At 34.7% G+C, this 16,270-nt stretch overlaps 1 protein-coding gene and 1 long non-coding RNA gene across 3 annotated transcripts; both read right to left on the bottom strand.

Annotated features, from left to right (window-relative positions):
• Positions 1 to 12,558: 12,558 nt before the first annotated feature.
• On the bottom strand, positions 12,559 to 13,392 carry LOC122604606. Its single transcript, XM_043777484.1, has one exon. It carries the CDS (start codon positions 13,390 to 13,392, stop codon positions 12,559 to 12,561), a length of 834 nt encoding a protein of 277 aa, XP_043633419.1.
• A 1,303-nt stretch (positions 13,393 to 14,695) lies between these two features.
• On the bottom strand, positions 14,696 to 15,741 carry LOC122606172. Of its 2 annotated transcripts, none has more exons than XR_006324826.1 (2): positions 15,590 to 15,741; positions 14,696 to 15,135 (listed from the first exon to the last, which is right to left on the bottom strand). It is a non-coding gene; the product is annotated as an uncharacterized LOC122606172 (long non-coding RNA). The 2 variants fall into 2 exon arrangements; XR_006324827.1 differs by lacking the exon at positions 15,590 to 15,741 and adding an exon at positions 15,460 to 15,579.
• Positions 15,742 to 16,270: the final 529 nt, after the last annotated feature.

Consider the following 16,270-nt stretch of genomic DNA (forward strand, 5'->3'; position numbering starts at 1 on the left):
AACAACCAATTCTTGAATTAGAAAATACCCTGACACATCTTAATCGGCCATTAATTTGGGACTATGATAATTATAAGGGATTAAGGGATTAATTATAGGATGATTAACGTACTTTTCGTTTATATATGGTTGCTTATTATTATACTCTTTTTTATTGATATATACTAGTCTTCAGACTCGTCTATTGGACGAGTAGTCTCAAAATATATAGACCAAAAGTTTTAAACCTATTATAAAAGATCCAAACTTTATTACTTTCACACATCAAAGTTCAAAACTTTTTAACTAATTTCATCCGTATAATCAATATCACAACTTAATCAATACAAAACTACTTATACACATATGTAAAGTATGAATATACTACTTAAATATAAAACTATACAGTGTGATTGTCAGGTTTAAAGGTGCAAAAGTAGTACTTATATCTAAATAAATCCCAAAATTCAATGCCAATTTTTCACAAAACCTAACAGAGAGTTAAATCAAATTTATGCTAAAACTGAATTTGGAAAGAAACACTCATGAAATTTGGACGAAAATTGTGTGGAATACATCAAGAATAAATAAAAAACTACAGACTAAAACACGAAACATGCGAAGATTAACTTCATATCAAATCAATTCCAGTTAACCCCCTTTTTTCATCTTCTTTTTATTGGCAAATTCGTTACTTTTGTTTGTTAATTTGTAATAATTAGTTAAATACAAAATTTGCAGTTCGAAGGAACAGAGAAGGAAAAATATCAGATGATGAAAGAGGTGAAGAATAGCTCGTGAAGTTGTAAGTAAATACAAATTCTTACCCCTTTTTCTTAGGTTATATATTTATATGTGTGTGCAAAGAAAGAGAAGAAGCTCAAAAATAAATATGCAACACGTTTAGAAAAAAGCCCAAAAACTAATGTGCAAATATATTAGAAACTTTAAAAAAAATTATAAAAATACATATCAATTTTGATAAAGATGAATAATTATTATAACATAAGAATTTAATTTCAAAGAATAATGATTAAACATTAAATATATATATATATATATCCTTTTTTTATATTAAATTCGAAAGGTAGTCGAATTTTTTTTTATGTTGAGAATTTGTGATGGTTTTTTCGTAGACTATATATAATAATAATAATAATAATAATAATAATAATAATAATAATAATAATAATAATAATAATAATAATAATAATAACTTTTTGGGAGAATTTTAAGGATAAAAAGCCTTGTACTTTATTTTTTATGAAATAAGAATATAGATCGACTTATAATATTTTAATTAAAAAATATTAAAAAATAGATGATTAATTAGGAGAGATAATCAGGCTCAAGGAGGGGATTAGGGGTGTTAAATGTACCACCAATCTTCTATTTTAGTTATATAATAAATATTACATATCAATTTTGATAGAGATGAATAATTATAATACCATAAGAATTCAATGTCAAAGAATAATGATTAAACATTAAATATATATATATACATATATATATAGGGTAAAGTTATTTTGAGAACCCTTTTTTTTGCGAGAACCTTTGAGAACTTTCAAGCACAACCGATGATTGTTCTTTATATGAAAATTGTTTTTTGACTGTTTTCTGAATAACTTATGTGTAATTTTGAAGTTTATAATTGTGTGGAGCAATGGATTATCATTCGCTATACAATTATGTGGAGATTTGGATATTTAATCACATGTGCACGAATATTGCTATGAACACATGTATGCAAGTCGATCACATGTAATCATAGCAATATTCGTGAACATGTGATCACGAATCAAAATCTCTACATAATTGTATAACGGATGATAATCCATGCCTCCACACAAGGTCAAAAACCTTACCAATGGGCCACCAACCCCGTTGGCTCATAATTTGTTGTTATATTATACGTATAACTTCATTATTGTTTTGTTAAGGGTCTGATTGAGGTTGTCAAGGAGGTGATGCCCAGAGCAGAGCACATGCAGTATGCAAGGCACATTTATGAGAACTTCAAGAAAAATTACAGTGGTGAGCATTTCAAAAACCTCTTTTTTTTTAACAGCAAGGGCCGGATCACGGGTATCCGACCTAAACCATTTCAGAAACTAGTTCTGGAGAGCATGTAAGGCAACATATCCTGTCCAATTTGAAGAAGTTATGAAAGATGTAAAGTTAGCTAACCCTAATGTTTTTAAGTACTTAATGGATAGAAACCCTAAAGCCTGGTCTAGGGCCTTTTTTTGGCTGCATACTGGTTGTGAAGCAGTAGAGAATGGGTTTGGTGAATGTTGGAATTATGTAGTTTTGAAGGTTAGGAATAAGCCTATAATAACCCTGCTAGAAGATTTAAGGGTAAATCTTATGATTAGACTAGAGAGCATCAGGGGTATAAGTTCTAAATGGATACATGATGTGTGTCCTGCCATTAGAAAAAAATTAGACTTGGTAAAAAATCAAAGGAGTGGATGGTTGGTAATTCATGCTGGGGATAATAAACTTGAGGTCAGGAATTATAAGTATTCATATGGAGCAGATGTGGATGCTAGATCTTGTGACTGTAGGTTATGGGATCTGAGTGGAATTCCTTGCGTTTATGCTGTGAATGCCATATTTAGATTAAATGAGGAACCAGAGGACTACATTTCATGTTGGTTTAGAAACGGTATGTTCATGGATGCTTATAGTCAATACCTTAATCCTGTTGGTGGAATGGATACATGGGAAGTAACCCTAATCATAATGTACCCTTGCCTCCAAAACCTAGGATCATGCCTGGGAGGCCAAAAGGTAGGAGAATTAGAGCAACCCATGAACCTAGGGTAAGCCACAATAGAAGGGTAACAAAATATGGTGTGGAAATGACTTGTTCTAATTGTTGGCAAAAAGGCCACAATATTAGGGGTTGTAAAAATGAACCCACTGAGAGGCCTTCACATATACCAAAACCTAGAAAGAAAAGGCATGCATCTGAGAGACAACCAGATGATGAAACACATAATCAATCAGCCCATGAAACACAGAATGAACCACATGTTCAAACACAGAATCAACCGCTTGATGAAACACCAAATCAACAACCCAATCAAGAAAGCAGTCAACCAACTAATGAAAGGCAGAGTGAAAGACAGAGTCAACCAAAAAGGAAAAAAGTTGCAAGTAACTTGTTTGGTAGTCAAGAAACCAGTGAAAGACATAACTCATGGGAACAAGTTTGTGCAAGGTAGTCTGGTAGGAGACAATCTCATAGTCAACCACTTCCTGACATGCAGAGGACTGCAAGTCAACCACCAGCAAGTTAGCCACCTAGGACTGCAAGTCAGCCACCAGTTTATATGCCTAAGTTTGTAAGTGAATCAAGTAGTCAGCCAACAAAGAAAGGAAGTCAAGCAGCTACTGAACCACAAAGTAATGATGCATCAAGGTTTTCAAACCAGCCAAGTAATGAGCCAGTAAGGTTGTCAAGTCCACAAAGGTTCTCAAGTAGCCAGCCAGCCAGGTTCTCAAGTCCACCAAGTAGCCAACCAACAAAGTCTTCAACTGCAGCTACTAGTCATTCAAAACATCGAAAAAAACCTGAACCAATAATTGAGAAGACAACCAACTCCTTTACTCAACCACCAATCAGTCCTGGAAGGAGGCATGGGGTTACAAAAGAGGGTTTCAAGTTTACATTGCCACCAACAGTCAGTAAGTTATTACTTTAATCTTGTTTAATTTATATATTATACTTACAATAATATATAAAGAGGGGTTATAGAGGGGTTACAATAATATATAATCTTTTTTAATCTTGTTTAATTTATGTGTTACAGATAGTGGTTATATAAGAAGCACTGAGGCCAAGTTAGGGATCAAGAGGGGTGGAAATGATTTTGGTAAAGGCAGGGGAGGACACATAGTTGCTTTTGGTAGAACAATGTCATGGCTAGAAAGTGGCATTGGTACATCAGGAACAATGGTTCAACCATCCAGACCACAATCAATTGAAGAAAGGATTACAGTGTCTGCACCAAGGCAACTAAGTGAGGCAAATCAGGGAAAGAAAGATGCATTAGACAAGACAAAGAAAAAACCTCCAACACCAAAGATGAAGGCTCCACCACTCAAACTCAGGACCCCTAGCCAGAGAATTTTGTCATAAAAGCTTGCAAAAAATGTACCAGGACCAGGAAGCACACCTGATGACATGCTTGTAATCGATTAGTTAAACAATTTAGGTCTAAAACTTAACTTATGTAACTGTATTGTTGTCTTTTGGGCTACGAATTTGTAGTAGTAGCTACATGTGGTATACACTTAAGTGCAGGAAAAGTATGATGTCTTTTGTGACTGCTAATTGTGGCATGCCATACTTAATTGCAGCTATTTTGTAACTATTAATCCTGCTATGAATGAATGGTATGTGGCAGTTATAATATGATGCCACAATATTGTATATGGTTTGTTAATCCTGCAGGAAATATATGATCTAGTGTCACTGCTAATTGATCTTTTTGTTTAAGATAGGTATGGTATGCTTTATTGTCACTTTTTATTTCCTTAGAAAAATGTTGCAACAAATTACATTATTTTGACAAAATCAACAAAATATGCCACAATAAAACACTTTCATTACATAAGTCCAATAAAACAGATACAATCAAACCAACACAACCTACTTAGTTCATTAGTACTAGTCCTATCACAATGATCAAAATGAATGCAACACCAACAGTAAAATAAAAAAACTTGTCTTTCATATTCACTCTTTTTTTCGACAAATTCAAGTCTTCCAATGCTTTCAACAGAAAATGAACCTTTGAATCATCTTCTTCGTCTCTCATACCAGATTTAAAGTTAGCAGATTCCTTTGATTGAGAATGAAGATCATAAACAAGGTCCTTGTAGTACTAATTTGGTAGTTCTTCATCAAGGAAGGAAAAGGTCGTACACTTTTGACTTTTCACCTGGACAAAAAACACAAAATAACCCTAATAAACAAACCCTAGTTCAATTTATTCATTATTATATGGAAACTCACCTTGGGGCATCGTACAAATCGCCTCCCTGGATTTTTTGTAGTCCACGAGGTGAAAACGAACATCTTTTCCCTGCAGTAACACTGCACATATCGATTAGTTGGGTTTCTTGAAGAAGTAGACGATCTTGAAGCCATGGGAGAAAAAGAAGAAGAAACAGAGTGGAAGAGAGAGCAGAAAAGAAAGAGAGGGAAAAGAGATGGGGGCGGGAGAAATAAAGAAAAAGGGGGGAAATATTAGGGTTGCGTTATTATTTATGTGACATGGAAGCCACGATGGCACGTTACCGGCTACAAAATTGATCCAACCGGTAACTACATGCTTTACTCAACTTAGTAAGTATACTTCCATCAAACGTTCAATTTTTTTGATGCATACATACAATAGTAAAAGATGACAAGTTACATATGTTTCGGTCAAAATTTACCTAAGATAATTTTAGAAAGGACTTTAGACAACTAATGAACCAAAGATTTGTAAGTGGGGTTTGGTGTTCAAAGATCCTCAAATAAAAGGAAAAGTTTTCTTATCAAAAATAAATAAACTAAGAGTTTGTAAAGTAATGCAAAATAAAGTAAAGATCTTAATGAAATGCAAATAAAAGTAAGAACACCAGAATTTTGTTGACGAGCAAAAACCCTTGATCCAGTTAAGGGATCTTAGGTAAAAAAAAAACCCCGGGAGGATACCATCGACCCTTCCTTTGTTCCTTTATTATTTTCGTTGATTACAATACGATGAATGAGTGAGTGATTTGATCGAACTAGTGAAAATAAAGCAGTGAGTAAGTGTGTGTGATTACAAGTGTGAGTACTGAATGCTTAATGTGTCTATACTTCGATCAACCACTCGATATTTATAATACAAAGATTTAACTAACTATCCGCAATATCCGGGATCTTCCGCGCCCAATATAATCAACGTGTTGAAGTAGAAAATAGACGTTGAGTCTTCCTTGACACGTTTATTTGTCAATCCTGTTCTGATATCCACGGGATTGCATATTGACTCTCTCGTGAAATCCGTTAAATAAACGTTGACACCTATTTTTGACCGTTAGCCATTTCTTGATAAATCCTGTATCTTGATTATAGAATCCAGGATCCTGCAAAACATCAGAAATACTATCGTGTTCAACGGAAACTTATGTTAGTTATATCTTTGTTCAGGATATTTTGTTTGCTATCGTTACTAGAATCAATTATCTAGAGGGCGCGTCGCATGGCTATAGTGGAGTAATCATGTAAAATCTTTAATTTATTCAATAATGAGATGTTTAACCTATCCTTTTGTCCTCGTGACTCCTTATCACTCTGCCTATATATATTACCTTTAACTTTCAACCGTCCCACATAAGTTTTATCTTATATCCCTCTCAACAATCTTCAAAGTTTTTCTCTCTTTTCAAAAAACCTTCAGTTTTTCAAGAATGACATCTTCTTATTCTTCACCGGTTTGGATGAACAAGGTAGAAATATGCTCTTTTTCATTTTATTCTCCTGTTCATCTTTCTTATTCTTATCTTTATTTTGTAGCATCTCGATGAAATTACTACTCGCTGCGAAGAACAGTTGAAGCTTCATAGCAAACTACTTCAAGATATCATTTCATGTTATCTATCATCCAAATCCATCTGTCTACTTCAACAGGATCTCACCACAGAGATCATCAGCAAATGGGGTGATGATCTTCAAGCTCTTAGAGGGGAAATCCTTCAGGCCTATGCCGAAATCAACACCGCTCGTGATGAACTACTAAAAGCCAAGAAGAAGATTACCTACCTGATATCTGTGGTGATTTCCTTGAAGAAGGAGTTCCCTGAAGTCAATGCCAGTCTCGCCGATGTGTTTCTCGAAGGAGGCTCGTATTTCTAGGGTTTTTCAAGGTTAGGTGTGGAGAAATGCAATGGTCATGGTCTAGTTAGTTCTAATCTAGTAGCAGTATGTACATATAGTTTTTTGTAATCTACCACTAATGAATCAAAATAGTTTTTATCTTAGAATATCATACCTTATTTCCAAGCTTTGAATTTTATCCTGCAAATTACAAAGATATGAGAACCTTTAAAATTACATACCTTCACAAAAACCAAGACTCATTGAATTTTATTCCCCTGTTTCAAGACAAAAACATTGACAAGGAAACTTATTCATTAAACTATTGGTTAGTTTTATTAATCATTTATTTTCTTTTTTACCAATCATTCTTCCTTCTAATAGAGATATTATCCCTATTCTTTTTTGAGTGATCGTAGAGATCACGAGCCCATTGAGTTGACTGAAAAATCAACAACCATTTGTTTAAGTCCTAACTGTGAGGTTCTTCCCACAATTAAGAGTTTTTTAATGTGCGACCTGGGCAAAATGAGGTGTACTGTTAAACCTTAGACGTTTGAGAAGGTGTTCCCTTCAACCTAGGATTGAAATGTTCAACCCACTGTAATTTATTTACGGAATTCAAACTTTGTAAGAAATCGTCTCTACTTGTACCTTGGGTAGCAACTTATGATCTCCATTTGTCAAGATCCTGAACGTAATTATGCACAAACAAACCAAAACAATTTGCACACCAAGAATAAACATTAATCAATTTGACTAATGCCACTACGAAGCTCAAGTTAGTACCATATTAAAATAATAATTTCCTACTGATAATAAGCTTTAAGATGAATTGCATTCCATGCTCTTTGGAGCATTCTACCTTCTGGCTCTTGGAGCCAATAAGATCCTTTACCTGCTCCTGAATGTATAAAGTAAGGACCTTCCCATTTTGGTGTAAGCTTTCCATCAGACTTCTTTATAGTATTTTTGAATGCTTTTCTCAATACTAAGTCTTCAACTTTGAACCTTCTGATCCTTATGTTCTTTTTGTATGCCTTTGTTACTTGATGTTGGTATGCAGCTATATGAATTTTTGCAGCTTCTCTTAATTCATCAACCAAGTAAAGATCTTCAAATAATGCTTGATTATTATCTTGAATTGTCTGTAAACTGCATCTTGCTGTTGGCACCATCATTTCTGTTGGGAGTATTGCTTCAGTTCCAAACACCAAAGAGAATGGTGTGTGTCCCGTTGCATGTTTCACAGTAGTCCTATCAGCCCATAATACAAATTGTAACTCTTCTACCCATAAGCCCTTCTTGCCTTTCAACCTTTTCTTAAGATTATTGACAATAATCTTAATGCTTGAATCTGCTTGTCCATTAGCTTGAGGGTGAACGGGAGTAGAAGTGATCATTTTTATACCATAACTTTCACAAAATCCAGTCGTCCTTCTTCCAATAAATTGTGAACCATTATCACAAATTATTTTTGATGGTACTCCAAATCTGGTAAGTATATTTCTTTTGATGAAAGAAATCACTTCTGTTTCTTCTACTTGAACAAAAGCTTAAGCTTCTATCCATTTCGAAAAGTAATTCGTCATTGCCAGCATAAATATTTTTTCACAAGGTGCCTTTGGCATTGGTCCAACTATATCCATCCCGCATTTCATGAAGGGCCATGAAGAAACAATGGGGTACATTGGTTCTGCTGGTTGATGATACAGATTACCATGCCTTTGACAACCATCGCACTTTTTGACGTAATCCTTCGTATCTCTATCCATAGTAGGCCAGTAATATCATGTCCTTACTATCTTAGCACGTAATGCTCTAGCTCCAGAATGATTTCCGCATTCCCCATCATGTATGTTTTGGTCAAAAATGACCTAAGGTAATTTACGTTGGAGACTTAGATTAATTATGTAACCAAACTTTCGTTCGTGAGGTTGTGTGCTTGTAAAATACGTTGAGTTACAAAGATGCGTTGGTAAGAAAGACTTTTGATAATAGATTATGTCGACTAAACAATAAAGATGGTTTATATAATCGCAAACTAATGTAAACAATGCAGAATATGTTAAGATAAACAAGATATTAAGCAAGAATCAAACAAATAATGCGTAAAATAAAGAGTAAAGAGCAAGAACACCGATATTTGATGACGAGGAAAAGCCCTTAATCCTTAGAGGATTGTTGGGATAAAAAACCCAGGGAGGAAACAATCGTTCCTACGTTGTTCTTTATTGATGTATATTGAAATGTTTACAAAGGGTGGAAGTTTGTTGATCAATCTTTCTAAGCGTATGAGCAGCGAATAAGAATAGTATGTAGTGTGTGTGAATACAAGTGAGTAATAGCATATGAAAGTAAGTGCCTAGGATCGATCAACCTTCTTCTATTTATAATGCTAGTGTTAAACTAATTCTCCGATACTGCAGGGATCTTCAGCTCTTGAACGTTGGTGAAGATCTTGCCTGGTCAAGTGACCGTTAGCTTATTTCATTTCGTGTTGAATTCAACTTGAAGTCCGATTATGTTGGAGGACCAAATCTTCTTTGCGCGTTGAAGAGATTCTTTGCGTGTTTCCTTGATTTCGTACCGTTAGAGGTATTTCTCCATGTGTGATATTGATTATCATTGATCCTACATGTATTACTCACGAGGAAATAATAATAACATGTGTAACAATACGTTAGTATATCTTCCGAATGTTTAGCTGTATCAAGATCCTGAGATGTCAAGATCTTGGGCCTTCAAGATATTGGTACTTGAAATTTCCAAGCATAACAATGTATTTCTCTCATGACTTCTCGTGCTTCCTCCTTTTCCAAGCATCTTAAATATGGACCTGCAAGTGATTTCCTGAACAACCTATTTTGTATAATAGAGAAGTATGATACCTTTATCTTGAAAGCTCTGTGATTTTCCTGTTCTGGAATAATTCTTTCTAGCAAATATTTCATAATTGGTTCAATCTAGGATCCTGAATTGTCCCCAGAGCTAGGTTCTTCTGATACTTGTTCATCAACTGCTTTAATTTGTAATGTTTCTATGGTCGGATTCATTATTTTTATTATAGGTATTTTAGTATCAGGTGGAATATTGAGTGAGGATCCTAAATAAGCTAAAGCATCTGCTTCTATATTTTCTTGTCTCGGGACTTGTTCTATGCTAAAGGAATCAAGGTGTTTAGCTAAAGTTTTTACTATTTCTAAATAAGCTATTAACTTTTCACCCCTAACCGCATAAGATCCATTAAAATGATTTGCTAATAATAAAGAATCTACATAAATTTGCAAGCGTTTAATGCCCATATTTTTAGCAAATTCTAATCCTGCTATTAAAGCTTCATATTCTGTTTCGTTATTAGTAGCAGTAAATTCACAACTAATAGATTGAGGTAACATATCCCCATATGGCGATTTTAGTATGATTCTTAAACCTATTCCTCTCACATTTGCAGCACCATCAGTACGCAATATCCATTTTTCAAAATTTTTAGTTAACATTTTAACTTCTAAATCAGCTTCTGGTTGTAAATCATTAGTAAAATCAGCCACAAAATCAGCTAAGGCTTGAAATTTAATAGCAGTTCTAGGTTCGTAAGTTATATTAAATGCACTTAACTTAACAAACCATTTAGCCAATCTTCCTGATAATTTTGGTTTTCTATAGGATAATTAGTTTTTATATGGATAGGATGTGTTTCAAAGTAATGCCTAAGTTTAGTTGAGGCCATTATCAAAGCTAATATTAATTTTTCTAAGTGTGAGTACCTAGTTTCAGCATTTAGTAAACTTTTACTAACATAATAAACAGGATGTTGTTTACCTTCGTGCTCTTTTACGAGAACAACACTTACTGCTTCTGATGATACCGAGAGATATAGAAAAAGTATTTCACCTTTTTCTGGCTTCATTAATAAAGGTGGAGTTGATAGATAAACCTTTAATGTTTGGAATGCTTTTTCTTGTTTTTCATCCCATTCAAACTTTTTATTTTTCTTCAGCATATCATAGAATTCCTTGCATCTGTCCGCTGATCTTGATATAAATCTGTTTAGTGTTGCCAATCTGCTAGTTAATCTCTGAATATCCTTCACATTCCTGGGTGATTTCAGCTCCATGATTGCCTTTATCCATTCTGGACTTGCTTCAATTCCTCTTTTGGTTACTAAATAACCTAGGAATTTTCCTGCACCTACTCCAAAGTTGCATTTTGCCGGATTGAGTTTCATATTGAAGCGATCCAATATGTCAAAAGCAACTCCAAGATCCGTTAGATGATCTTCCGCCTTCTTCGATTTTACCACCATATCATCGATGTAAACTTCCATCGTATCCCCCAGTTGGTCTTTAAACATCATGTTCACCAACCTTTGGTATGTTGCACCTGCATTTTTCAATCCAAAAGGCATAGCAGTATAACAATATATACCTGTTGGAGTCATGAACGATGTTGCTTCTTGATCCTCAAGCTCCATCTGAATTTGATGAAAACCCGAAGATGCGTCCATGAATGTCAACATTTCATGTCCAGCCGTAGCATCTACCATTGCATTTATGTGGGGTAATGGGAAAGGATCCTTGGGGCAGGCTTTGTTAAGATCCGTGAAGTCTACATAGACCCTCCATTTCCCATTCTTTTTCTGTACGACTACCACATTTGCAAGCCATTCTGGAAATTTCACTTCTCTTATCATCTTTGCCTTCAATAGCCTTTCAACATCCTCTTGAATAACTGCATTTCTTTCCGGAGCAAATTTTCTTCTTTTTTGTTGAATAGGCCTGAAACTTTTATCAATTCCTAACTTATGAGTAATAATATCTTTAGAGATACCTGTCATGTCTTCCTGCTTCCAAGCAAATATAGATCTTCTTTTGCTTAGAAATTCGACAAGATCCTTTTCAAGATTTTCTGGTATCTTCTTTCCTATGAACACCTTAATATCAGGATCTTCATTTGATGTCTGTACTTCTTTTACGTCTTGATTTTCAGATTCCCTGATATCAAGAATGTTCTTCCTTGATTGCTATGCTTCAGTTGATTTGCTTGTAGATTTCATGGAGGCCATATAACATTCTTTAGCATCCTGTTGGTCTCCCTTTATCTTTACCACTCCCCGGGGAGTTGGGATCTTCATGTATTGATGATAAGTTGAAGGAACAACTCTCATTTCATGTATCCATGGCCTACCTAAAATAATATTGCAACCAGGCAAAGAGTCAATAACACAAAATTTTTGCATTGAATTTACCCCTTCGACGTATACTGGAAATTTTATTTCGCCATATGTATTCTTTGTTTCTCCGCTAAAACCAACGAGAAGTGTGGATTTTCCGCCAATTTCTTCTTCAGATATCCCCATCCTTTTTAAGGTTTCCAATCTAATGATATTGACTGAACTGCCATTATCAATCAAGATCCTGCGCACAAAATGGTTAGACGCATATAAAGTTACTACCAAACCATCATGGTGAGGATCCTAGATGCTCTCCATATCGTCCTCTTCAAAAGTCACTTTATCCATTCGTAGCACACTGGATTTTTGTAGTGGTTTTTCTCCTTTTTCTGACTTAGCCTCCTTTGCATTCTTTTTTCCTGATGAATAGGACGTACCACATACTTCCGATCCACCTAAAATATAGTTAATAATTCTAGCATTAGTTGGAGGTGATTTGGGCCTTGGTGGTTGTTGTTGACTCTGCTTGCCCAAATCCTTAACATCAACATCTTTGAGCTTTCTTTTTGCCAAATAATTCTGTCAGATATCCTTTGCCAAGAAGTATCCCAATTTCCCTCCCGAAGGCAAAACATTCTTCGGTAGTATGCCCAAAATCTTCTTGATAGGCACACCATCTTGACTTGTCTTTGTTTGCATCAATCTTAGGATTCTTGGGAGGCCATCTAACTTTGTCCCCAAGATCCTTCATTGCTACTACGATTCCTGCAACATTAACAGGCAAACAACATTCAGATAATTCAGGATATTGAGGATTTCTAGGCTTTTTGATTGTCTTTTGTTGCACAGCTCTTGTATATGGCTTGTTTCTGCTTGGTCGAAACACAGGAGTTTCTGTTCTTCTGTATGGACGATCATATGTTGATGGTGTCTCCATCCTTTTTCTCAGCATTTTGTCTTCTTCCAACCTGATGAACCTTAAAGCACGATTTCTTGCTTCGTCAAGTGACCTGCAAGGTGTCATAACAAGATCTTGATAATATAAAGAATCTTTGCTTAACCCCATCTTTAAGGCTTGAACTGCAGTATTCATATCTAATTTTGGAATCTGCAGAGACTCTCTCGTAAACCTGTTAAGAAATTCTTTCAAAGATTCGTTATTCCTTTGAGTGACTTGATAAAGATCACTCGTTATCTTTTCAAAAAGTCTACTACAAGAAAATTGTAATTTAAATTGATTAACTAAATGTGCGAAGGAAGTAATAGATCCAGTTGGTAAATTTAATAACCACTTCAGGGTTGCTCCTAATAATGTAGCCCCAAAACCTTTGCACAAGCATGCTTCTCTTAGATCCATTGGAATCAGAACGGTCTCCATTCTTTCCTAATATTGAGCTACATGTTCTTCTGGGTCAGTGGTTCCATCATATGTTTTCATATGAGGTGCTGAGAATTTCTTGGGAATTTCCACGTTAGCAATAGCCGGTATAAATCTGGAAACTCTGTACATCTGTGGATCGGCTTCTAGGATTGGCTGATAGTATCCCAGAACCGTTGAAATTAGTTCCTTGATTTTCTGCAACTCCCTCGCTAAATACGCATTCGCCATATTGTCCTACATACCATTAGCATTATTTTCATAATTAAAGGGGGGGGGGGTAGTCAAACCCGGAACCACCGTAGATGACGGAGGTGTTTGTTCGTTATTATTATTATTGTTATTATTTGAATTATTTCCTGCGTGAAAGAAGGAAGCAGATCCAGGTTTTGGAGGAGGGGTGGAAAATAGACGACCCAATGATTGAGTTGCTGACATCCCTTGAGTACTAGTTCCTCCAAAATTAACACTCCTAATATTTGCGGGAGAATCCTCTGGAGCCTCTAGGTCATGAATTCCGACTTCCTGACTTCTAGATCGTTGGCTCCCGCTTCCTATCATTCTTGACTCTAAAATATCGAATCTAGCGATATTTTCTGATTGTGTCGTTGCTAACTGTTCCTGCAAAGTTTTAAACATAGAAGCAACATCTGGGTTAGCATTAGTTTCGCCGCGATTAGTTCTTACCTGTGAACCCGCGAATGGATCGATATAAGGCTGGCTCCTTAGGCATCGGGCGATTTGGATTATATCCTGCAGATGAATCATCAACAGCCTTTCCAGTATTTCTATTATTAGTATTTTTCGGAGGCTTATTGATTAGATTTTTCGAAGTTGTAGATCAAGAGACAACGAAAGAAGCATTTTGAGAGGTCGACATTTTTAGCAGATTAATTTGATAAAATTATTGAAATCAAAACTAAGAAAATGTGATTAAGTTGCAAAAACACCTTTTTACCCCACGGTGGGCGTCAAATTGTTTCAGTCAAAAATTACCTAAAATAACTTTAGAAAGGATTTTAGACAACTAATGAACCGAAGATTTGTAAGTGGGGTTTGGTGTTCAAAGATCTTCAAATAAAAGGGAAAGTTTTATTATCAAAAATAAATAAACTAAGTGTTTGTACTAATTAACGAGTTTGAAAAGATCTTTGAAATCAAAATACTTTGAGTAAATAAGAAAACGGTTGAAGATAATGTAAAGTAATGCAAAATAAAGTAAAGATCTTAATGAAATGCAAATAAAAGTAACAACACCGGAATTTTGTTGACAAGGAAAAACCCTTGATCCAGTTAAGTGATCTTTGGTAAATAACCCGGAAGGATACAATCGACCCTTCCTTTGTTCTTTTATTATTTTCGTTGATTACAATACAATGAATGAGTGAGTGGTTTGATCGAACTAGTGAAAATAAAGCAGTGAGTAAGTGTGTGTGATTACAAGTGTGAGTACCGAATGCTTAATGTGTCTATACTTCGATCAACCACTCGATATTTATAATACAAAGATTTAACTAACTGTCCGCAATATCCAGGATCTTCCACGCCCAATATAATCAACGTGTTGAAGTAGAAAATAGACGTTGAGTCTTCCTTGACATGTTTATTCGTCAATTCTGTTTCGATATCCACAGGATTGCATATTGACTCTCTCGTGAAATCCGTTAAATGAATGTTGACACCTATTTTTGACCGTTAGCCATTTCTTGAATATCCTATATCTTGATTATAGAATCCAAGATCCTGCAAAACATCAGAAATATTATTATCTACAACAGAAACTTATGTTAGTTATATCTTTTTTCAAGATCATAGTTATAGAAAATTCGACCCTAAACAATATACATCCCCAAATTCTTTTCTCTGCTTTAAATTCAAAACCACGTACCATATATAGATGTTTACAAAATTGATAGAAAAAAAAATGTATCAGATTAAAAGAAAACGTAACTTATCAATATCTCATCTTTCATATCTTGAGATTCAAACCACTATGTGTGGTTTTTCTTTATTTCTATCACTAATATGAATAAAGTAGTAGATAGAGATATGTATATATCAGTGTACCATAGCCATCACCAACCATAGCCATCAACGTCTGACCACCATCCAAACACCGCCACCACCGTCCACAAACAAGTTTCAGTTTTCCCAGATCTATACAAATCCATAAAAAGTGAAAGGAGTTTAAACTCACCGGAGATTAAAGTCGCCGGAAATCACAAGTCAAACTTTTTTGATTGATTGATGTATTGACTATTTTAATTGAACTTTTTGAAGCCTTTTTTTTTTCTTCTTTTTGGCTCTCTATATAGATCCCGTTAAAAAAATGATTTGATCTAGATAAGTGTTTTTTGAAAATCTGTTTTTTTATTTTTTAGATCCGGATTTTTTCTTAGAGAGAAGCAAACATGAAAGAAATGTAGATGAAAGAGAAGATGAAGGGTCAACCATGTACAAATTTTATAAGTTTGTGATAATATACACGAGTATCGATAAAAAAAATAATATAATAGGCAACCATGTATAAATAGAATAGTCCATCAGTCGTCCCTAATTATAAGTCTATAAGTAGGGATGACAACGGGGCGGGTATTGTCGGAGATCTCAATCCCCACCCCTGTACCTGATTTTTACTTGTAATCACCATCCCCATCGGGGAATTAAATTACATCCCTATACCCGTCCTCATCGGGTATCGGGGATACCTTTTTTTTTAAAGAATATGAATTCATCTTAATAAAAGATATGTAGGAGAATGTGTATTTCAACATTTTTTTTCTATGTATAAACTAATATATATGTTAAGTAATGATTAATAAAGTATAACACATAAAAAGTATTAAACAAAAGCTCTAAACTTAAAATTGATTCTAGA

This window comes from Erigeron canadensis, chromosome 6, assembly GCF_010389155.1.
Source record: "Erigeron canadensis isolate Cc75 chromosome 6, C_canadensis_v1, whole genome shotgun sequence".
NCBI lineage: Eukaryota > Viridiplantae > Streptophyta > Magnoliopsida > Asterales > Asteraceae > Erigeron > Erigeron canadensis.

Coding starts and splice junctions, on each gene's coding strand:
- LOC122604606 (XM_043777484.1), bottom strand. CDS start 13,392: ATGGAGACCGTTCTGATTCCAATGGATCTAAGAGAAGCATGCTTGTGC.